The sequence below is a fragment of the Ornithorhynchus anatinus genome, chromosome 2 (assembly GCF_004115215.2).
Source record: "Ornithorhynchus anatinus isolate Pmale09 chromosome 2, mOrnAna1.pri.v4, whole genome shotgun sequence".
In the NCBI taxonomy this organism is placed as follows: Eukaryota; Metazoa; Chordata; class Mammalia; order Monotremata; family Ornithorhynchidae; genus Ornithorhynchus; species Ornithorhynchus anatinus.
In genome coordinates this window covers 49,682,954-49,692,082 of record NC_041729.1, presented here as the reverse complement: position 1 = coordinate 49,692,082, position 9,129 = coordinate 49,682,954, and the positions used below count along the sequence as shown (strand labels likewise).

The 9,129-nt window shown below is 48.7% G+C and overlaps 1 protein-coding gene across 13 annotated transcripts in view; it reads right to left on the bottom strand.

The window, feature by feature from the left end:
* Positions 1-1,675: 1,675 nt before the first annotated feature.
* MARF1 (meiosis regulator and mRNA stability factor 1) overlaps positions 1,676-9,129 on the bottom strand; it is a 46,948-nt gene continuing 39,494 nt past the window's right edge. For 9 of the 13 annotated variants that reach the window (XM_039911111.1, XM_039911113.1, XM_039911116.1 and 6 more), the window contains exons 24-27: positions 8,389-8,449; positions 8,150-8,314; positions 5,379-5,549; positions 1,676-4,298 (exon numbers count right to left, since the gene is read on the bottom strand). In XM_039911111.1, the coding sequence (XP_039767045.1) occupies positions 4,057-4,298; positions 5,379-5,549; positions 8,150-8,314; positions 8,389-8,449 (639 nt within the window). In that variant the 3' untranslated portion in view covers positions 1,676-4,056. The remainder of the gene's footprint in view (positions 4,299-5,378; positions 5,550-8,149; positions 8,315-8,388; positions 8,450-9,129) is intronic. The other 4 variants (XM_039911115.1, XM_029047613.2, XM_029047618.2 and 1 more) reach the window with 2 other exon arrangements.

Here is a 9,129-nt window from a genome sequence, read left to right as displayed (position 1 = left end):
GCGAGCCCCTGACCGCCATCGCAGTCTTTTTTCCCAGTCAGCCCCGACTACCCAATCCAAGAACCGTTGGTGACTCCTCGAGGGAGCCTTATTAAAGCAATTGCCAACACCTGCTGGTGCTCAGGCTAACAGCTGTGGGGAATGGAATGATTAAAAAAAAAAAACCACCCCATGAGCTTTTTTTTTTTTTTACTCCCCCTTTAGTTTGAAAAATATGACCCCAGTTTCCTCTCAAGAGCAGCCTGTACGCACCGTCTGGAAGCTGACGGTCGCAGGCTGATGGAAAAGAGAGGAAGCATCAAACCGATTCACTCAGTCCTCGGTGACTGTCAACTACGGAGGGAGGAGGAATCCTCCCCATGCCTGATTTTGAACTCTGAGCTACCCGGAGATAAGGACAGGTGTTGGGGGAGAGGCAGGGGCTCCCAGAGAGATCTGCCCTCCGGCTCGAGCTTCCCAGACTGACCTTAAAGGCCGGCCCCGTGCAGATATTTCTTCGGAACTGGCACAAGGTAGGGGGTGAGGGTTCAGAGTCAAGTCCTTATCAATCTAGCGCCTATCAACCTCAAATGTTTCGGTATCGGGCATTTCAAGTCCTCCATCTCGGCCGAGAAGAGATTCACCAGATGCTTTTGCACCAGCCATCCCAGGATGAAAGATCCAGGCGCATCTCCCCCAAGAGGCCTTTCCTCTTTCCCCGCTCATCCCCCTACCCAGCCCCACAGAACCCAGGTTCACATTTGCAATATATATATATATATATTAATGTCCATCTCCCCATCTGGACTGTAAGCTTGTTGTGGGCAGGGGACATGTCTGTTTATTGTCATATTGTCCTCTCCCAAGCTCTCAGTTCAGCACTCTGCACACAGTAAGCGCTCAATAAATACAACCGAATGGGCTCTAAAGAGGCTTCTCTTGTGTGTGGATTTTGCCAAAAACACGGATATCACAATGACACGATCTGCCCAGGCGTTAGGAGTCTCCGGTTCTAGGTCTTTCCAGATTCGGGGTGAGAGCGGCGGTCACGCCGAGCCCGGCCCCCACAGGACCCGCTCAGCCGCAAGATGAGCCGTCCGAGGCGAAGGACGACAGCTACCCGTGACTCCTCCCTGATCGCCGCCGACCGGGCAGCAGCTTATTCGGATAGAGAACGCACCTCAGCTGACACCGAGCAAAGAGCTCGATGCACTAGCCCAAAACTTAATTCATTAATGATGATGATAATAATGATGTTGGTATTTGTTAAGCGCTTACTATGTGCAGAGCACTGTTCTAAGCGCTGGGGTAGACACAGGGGAATCAGGTGGTCCCACGAGGGGCTCACGGTCTTAATCCCCATTTTACAGATGAGGTCACTGAGGCACAGAGAAGTTAAGTGACTCGCCCACAGTCACACAGCTGACAAGTGGTAGAGCCGGGATTCGAACCCATGACCTCTGACTCCAAAGCCCTCGCTCTTTCCACCGAGCCACGCTGCTTCTCCATGGCACAGTCAGAAAAAACCGAGTCCCTCTGTGATGAGGGACCCGGGGCATTTTAAACTGACTCGGCCCAAAAGATTGGGGGAAAGAGGCTTCGGCAGAAGACGGACGCAAAGACGATACGGATGTGTGGTTGAGAATACAATTCCCACCCCCCCACCATCCGCTCGTTTTCAGGACTACGAAACGGATATGCTTGCTTGTAAATTTTATTTGACAACTGTTTGGTCCCAACACACAAAACAGCACTTGAACCACAAAGTAGTGTTCAAACAAAGTAGACAGTTAAGGAAATCACTCCCTCCCTCCAACCCAAATCCAACAGTGCAAGGCAGAAGGGGAGTCTCTCTGACAATTTGGTGGTGGCCTTTTCGAATTGGCAAAATATAAATCGGTATATCTTTCCAACTGGAAATCCGAGCATGTCATTGTCCTAATTCTTTCAGATCAGTAAGTCACATCATTCGATTCAGTCTTTGGACTAAATGATATTGCAGTAAGATTGGCCGTCGTGTAATACACATCATGAACATAATTTTCCTCCGAATACACTTTCCTCCTTGCCAGGAGCACCTGCTGACCTCCACGAGTGGCATAATCCCCCACGTTCCCTCGACAGCACAGAGCTGTGACTCTTTTGTCCCTTATGACCTTGAGAGCCTGCTGTCCTGGACTGTTTCCCGTGATTAGTAATGACACCTCTTGCATCGTCTAATTGTACCAATTTTTTTTTTTCCAGGTCAACAAAAGATCCAAAATGCACAAATCCTATCATGTGAAGTCCACGTTGAAGGTGACAGATGTTCAACATTCATGAAGTCTTTTAAAAGCAGTCTTAAAACAATCCGTTCATCTGAATTTCCTCTTCCTGTAACCATCTCCGCGTGTAGAGGAAATGCACATTGAAAGGTCTCATACTGCGCCGTAACACTCAGAAAAACCTTTCCAGTGTGTGTCTCTCTGTCTGTCTGTCTGTCTGTCTCTCTTAGTGTTGGCTATGCGTTTAGTACTGGGGATGCCTAGCTTTCTTTTAAAAGATTTTTCAGCAAAATCTACCTTGTAAAATTCTCTCTGTAGCCCTTATTCAGTGGCATTTTCCAAATGCTGGCTATGAAATCTGAGCCCGTTTTCCGCCTTTCTTGTACATTACAAAATATATTCCCTCTGAAAAAGAAACCGTTCGACTAGTGGACGACGTTGTGCGACAGGTTTTTTCCGCATTGTGAGCAATGTAGTCTCTTTGCCTGACAAATACAATCCATTGTAAATGTCAGGTTTACCCAGAAGGGGTAAGAGGCCTTCTGTCACTGGACATTTCAGCCAACTCCAAATACGGTCATTCCACTAGTGGAGTGCTGCCTCCAGGCTGGCTTTTCCAAACGCCAACACAAAACACCACGACTCAGTACGCTTCCAACACTAGAAGTAGCCATCAGAATAAAAACAGCACAGTTAAAAGACAATATGCCATCTCTCTCCTCGCTCAGACACACACACACTCATACACACAAACACACACACACACACGCGCGCACACACACAAAGCTTCCCAATGGCCAAAACCTGCTTTAAAATGTCACACGCAAGAGTCAACAGAACCACCACGGCCTTCTCACGTGCAGATAGAATCTCTCTGTCTCCTTCCAGTGGAAATAGTATCGCTACCTCTTTGGTTAAAGTATTTCTCCTCGCCTGCTCTGTGATAGTTTATGCAACTGATGCATATTTTAGAAAATCAGAACCATCCTGACCCATCCTGCCTCGACACACAATCGCACGTGCGCTGTAATCCGAACACTTCCGTGGCGCTCCGAGACCACCTCCGTTTTCCTTAACCCAGTTCATGGCAAACTGAAACTCGACCTAAAAGGGAAGCTCAGAACACCCTCAAACTTCCCGGAAAGCTCCCCGACGGAATCGAAAATGCCGAAGATCGTTTAAAACAAATCTGGTAATGAAGCCACAGTCACCGTCTAGAGACACCTTTAAATGAACGACGAGGTGTAATTACAAGTCACACGGAAGCAAATGCTTTCAAAACCTCCCATCTGCTCATCCCAGTCCAGTGTGCTTTAACACATTTTAAATCGCTTAACAGGCTTCAAGACAATTCATTGGTTAATACTGTTCAAAAATAACATCAGTAAGCAATGGCCTAGAGAATATCGGTCGATCGGGGCACGATTATACCACTCGTGAGGCTCGGTTGAAAATTAAACCCATTTCTTTCTGGCTGAATTAGTAGCCCTTTCTTTTTTCACCCAACACCATTTGATTTGTAACTAGTAAGAAAATTTGGTAAAAATATCTCAAGGATTCTTAAATCAGTGCTGGAAAGTTTTTTCTTTCTTTCAAATCATATTTTTTTTTAAAAAAAACTTTTTCCGCTGGAAACTGTGTTCAGGGTAAAAAAGGAACCAAAACGGGGTGGACTATACCAATAAATAGAAATTTAGTGGACCGTAAGGGGTTTCCGTTAAAACGTGAAAGGAAGGGCGGATAACTTTGAACCTATTTTTGTGTGCAGAGTCAGACAGTTTTCTGTGATCTAATTCTATGTCAAAATCAAAAGTTAAAGCTTGGTTATAGGCGCAAAGGAGAAGTTGGCTGCCAATTTCACTTTGTTTTTGTGTTGTCTTTTGGCCGGGCTTTCCGTCGCATCCTTGCTCGGCCGAGACTCCGGGGTTTCGGAGGATGGACAGGGAGGCATTGGGAGGTTCTCCGGGGTTTCGGCTGCCCCGAGGTCAGGGCGTGTCTGCTCTTCTTTGCTTGCTGTCATTTTCTTTCCTTCGCCTTCTCTTAAAAGCGTCGTTTCTGGGGACAGAGACAGAAAAGCCAGCCCAGTCAGATGTCCGCTTCTGAAAAGCACCTGGCCGATCGAGTTTCTACGGCACTCAGGCTCCGACTGCGACGAGGGTTCTGGCAGAACCGCGCCCCTGGAATCACCCTAAGCAGGGGACCCAGGTGCTGAAGAATAATTGTGGTATTTGTTAAGCGCTTACTATGTCCTAGGCACTGTACTAAGTGCTGGTGGGGGGAGGGGGATATAAGCAAATCAGGTTGGACACAGTCCCCGTCTCGCCTGGGGCTCGCGGTCTCATTCCCATTTTACAGATGAGGTAACTGAGGCCTAGCAAACTAACTTGCCCAAAGGTCACACGGGAGACAAGGGGCAGAGATAAATAAATTGTTGGCGTATGTTAAGCGCTTACTATGTGCCAAGCACTGTTCTAAGCGCTGGGGTAGATACGAGGTAATCAGGTTGTCCCACGTAGGGCTCACAGTCTCCATCCCCATTTTACAGATGAGGGAACTGAGGCACGGAGAAGTTAAGTGACTTGCCCAAAGTCACACAGCTGACAAGCGGCGGAGCCGGGATTAGAACCCGTGACCTCCCGATTCCCAGGCCCCTGCTCTATCCACTAGGCCATGCTGCTTCTGTAACTGGTAAAACAGCAATAGGGAATTATCAAGGCCGGGGGGCCGAGGTCCTAGAGATGACATTTTCCAGGGGTCGATTACTGAGTCTGGGGATTATCCAGGTCTCTCTCTTCCCCGCTTTCACGTCTTTTATAGTTAAGGGCGCTAGCTCCTCCCTAACAGGGGGAACGGAGGCCGGGAGGGGACGCGATTGTCAAAAACTGCTGAAAGGGGGACGGGGCGATAGAAAATAGCGTCTAAAACTAAGGTTTTTTGGACAGTCGGGGAGGATTTCATTTCTCCACTCCATCTCCACCGGGTACGGAGAGTCGCCCTCCAGAAATAACGCGAGGCTGATTTGATACTCTCTGATTTTAACCTCACCGTCGAGAGACCACCCCCCAGCACCGACCTAGACCGAGGTGTCTTATTCTCGGGGAGGAGAGGGAGGAAAAAAACCCTCCAGCATCCTACCAGAGGGGGTTTGAGGACGTTCCTCGAACTGAATGAGGTCAGCAGACTCTAGGACCACCGGATCAGGCCTCAGCTGCGGGGAAGGCAAGCAGGAAGGGACTGGTTCACACAAGAGGTCGATGGGGGATGTATTGGTTAGGCACAGGAGCTCCTGTTCTGTCTGATTAGGACCTGTGGGAAGAGAATACAGCTCATCCACCTGGAAACGGCAGTCTTAATAATAACACCTGTTAAGTGCTTACTATATGATAATAACAACTGTCGTGATATTCTCTAAATGCTTATTACGTGCCAGGAACTCTCCGAAGCGCCGGGATCGAGACAAATTGGGTTCGACGCGGTCCCTGTTTCACATGGGGTTCACAGTCGTAATCCCCATTTGACAGGTAACGGGCACAGAGAAGTGAAGTGACTTGCCCAAGGTCACAGAGCAGACACGTGGCCGAGCTGGGATTAGAACCCAGTGTCTTCTGACTCTCTGGCCCGTGCTCTAGCCACTAGGCCATGATTCCACCACACTCCTATCCTCAAAACATGCAGGGATTAGAAAATGTCTGAGAGGTTAAGGGGATATCCGGTCACGCGGTTCTTAGGAATACTCTTTTGCTGAGGCAAAAATATGCAACCTCCCACCCACCAAAATTTGCTTTTTTTGAAGTCTTTACACAATTCTTCAGCACCCAAAGGGGTGGGATGGGGATCCAGGATGGAATCAAGCTGAGACTGGAAGAGGGTTGGTCAGGAAGGCAAGAGGTAAGCAGATACCGGGCCAACGACAAGGGATTCGACAGTGACATGAAGAGTGAACTGAGGAGGTGGGAGACACGACGAGCCGGGAGAGAGTGAGCTTATTCTGCATCGATAACCTTTGCGGGTTTTCCCAGCGGAATTTTACCACATCTCTTACGCAACGAAACCCAGAAGGCAGAAAAAACAGAAATCAGGACTGCCATTTATTCGAAAAGGATTTGCATCCAGACTACCTAAAATCAGCTTTATCTGTTAAACATTTTTTTCATCTTGAATAAAGATGAAAAGGTAATGTTTGACGACCAAACTGAGGAGAGGGGAGTAAACGGCTCACCTTACCATGATGGTAATTACCTAGTGTCCTGGGGGAGAGAGAGAGAGAGAGAGACAAACCCCCTTCTCCAGAAACTCCCTTACTTCGAAAAGTAGCTACTGAGACTGCCAGGTTAGTTCCTTATTCTGCTCTTGGTGATGACAGTAGTCTGGACTCATTCTTTCTCAAAGGCTCCCAGCTCGGACAGAGGGACACTGGAGGGGAGAAGACCGAAGATGGCAGCCTCAAAAAGGAGAGGAAAAGTACTGACGGCCAGTGATTTACTTGCATGGGACGGGGGTGCCAACTTGTCGGTCCTGGAAGGTGTTGCCCCTTTGAGGGGACTGTGCAGGTGGGTCGGGGGTTGGGAACGACACCAGACCCAAGATATGACACCAAGATTGGACCCATCTGGCCCAAGGACTATGACCCCCGACCTGCTATTCCCCGTGAAAGACCCTGTCAGCTCCCCCTCAGAGGATCTGGGAGCAAAGGCGACAGAGTTGCTGTCATGTAGAGAAGCAGCGTGGTTCAGTGGAAAGAGCCCGGGCTCGGGAGTCGGAGGTCAGGGGTTCGAATCCCGGCTCTGCCACTTGGCAGCTGACTGGGGGCAGGTCACTTCACTTCTCTGGGCCTCAGTTCCCTCATCTGTACAATGGGGATTAACTCTGAGCCTCACGTGGGACAATCTGATGATCCTGTATCTACCCCGGCGCTTAGAACAGTGCTCTGCACATAGTAAGTGCTTAACAAATACCAACATTATCATCACATAGTGGGGATGGGGAAAAAAACCAGCTGGGGGTTACTCAGCTTAACGATGGAATGCTAATCAGGGAGACTTAACTGTCTTCAGGAATAAGATTTGGGTGTTTTGTTTTTTTTAATATATAGGGAGGACACAGACCAGTTGTTTGTCATGTCCATCGAGAACCAAACAAGAAGAAATGGACTTAAACTGCGGAGGCACCCTTTGAACATAAGGATTGCTTGACTATTCTGGAGTTTCTGGAGAAGGGGGTTTGTCTCTCTCTCTCTCCCCCAGGACACTAGGTAACGTGCCGTCCAGGGAGGCCACGGAGTCTCCATCCCTGGAGATCCTCACGGAAGACGACCCAACCCCCTAGCCTTAAAGGCTTATTCATTCACCGTCCGGAGGTAACGGGCTGGACTGACCGGGTGGTTCCTTGGGGCTACGTCCAGCCCTATGATCCAAAGGGAAACACATAGCTTCTTGCTATTCAGGAAGGAGTTCTCCAGAAGATGGATTTATTTGGACCAGGTTCTAACCTGAAATTAATTAACCGGACCCCAGCCGTGTGGAAGAACGAACGTTCTTCCAAAGGTGAGCCATTTATTCCTCTCTCATCAGGATGAAGTGCTTGGGTCGATATTGTGGAAACCAAAAAAGCTTGAAAAATATTGCCTCCAGATGGGTTAACGAAAATAACTGATCACGTCACAGACTGACAGGACCCTGGACCGGGCAGACATTTTACCCAATACCGAACAGATGCGGGTTCGCCTCTTCCCTTGTTCGAAACCCAATAACAAATTGGGGATTGCTTGATTTTAACATCCACGGGTCTGTAATTTTGTCTTCTGAACCTCCTCCTCTGGCTTCCTAGCAGCCTCTCGGCTGGCTCACAACCCTCACCGCCTCATTCGAGTCTGAGCCTGCCATTCGCAGGCCGATCTTTTCTATTACCGTTGCTATATATTCCCAGTTTCAGTTCCAAGGAGGCACAGGATGCAGGTCTCTCCGGAATGAGTCCGCCACCGTCTGTTGGCTGACTTCCAGGGTCATTCACATGATTGTCAGGGGAAAAATTGGGTGAACTAAAACGAGCTACAGGAGAGAAAAATTGACAGTCTAAAAAGCGAAACAATGAAGTCGACATGTACCTGAATAAAAGCAACTATTTTGAAAAAAATGAGCTTACTTACTTTTCATGTCATTCTTTAATACTACAATTCTCTTATGACCATGGCCCTTTATCCAGACAACCTGCAGAAGAGACACATTTCCAGTTATCCAAGAGAAAATGGGGCAAAACTACTTATTGGAATTAAACCGGGTTTAGCTAGTTTAAGCAAAACATCCAGCGAATAATACGAGGAATTTCCATACCGCTGTCCTGCAAAGTGGTCAGAGCACTTCAGAGGCATAAACGAAATCACTACCGCTTCTGGGGGAAAGAGAGTGAGCAGAGAGTAGTGGATGAGGGAGGTTGCTAACGACATTCTGGATAGCGAGGGGGAAGGCACGGCAGATAGCGTTATCCTCGCTTTGCAGCTGAGGAATCTGAAGTGCAGTTTAAGTGATGGGCCCAACGTCGACGAGGTAGAGATGTGACACGCAGGGATGAACATTTGTCATTTCGGTCCCACTTCTGGCCTAGTATCTAGTGGCCATTTTTGCACTGGCATGGATATTGGCAGCGATGTCTGCTCGAGCGCTGACCGGATGGTGTCCCGCATAGCCTTCTCTGTGGTTCGCCTAGGCACGGTCGCGTCGGTTTCCCGTTCCCCACCTCGGCAGATCCTCTCCCGAATTCCCAGCCCCTGAGTTTAGTCTGTCCGGAAAAGATGACTGGGTCTGAAAGGTCCCACCACGTTAGCGGCCAACGAAGGAGCGGCAGAAACGACGCTTCAGGCTCCCATTCGTGGGACTGCTCCGCACGTAGA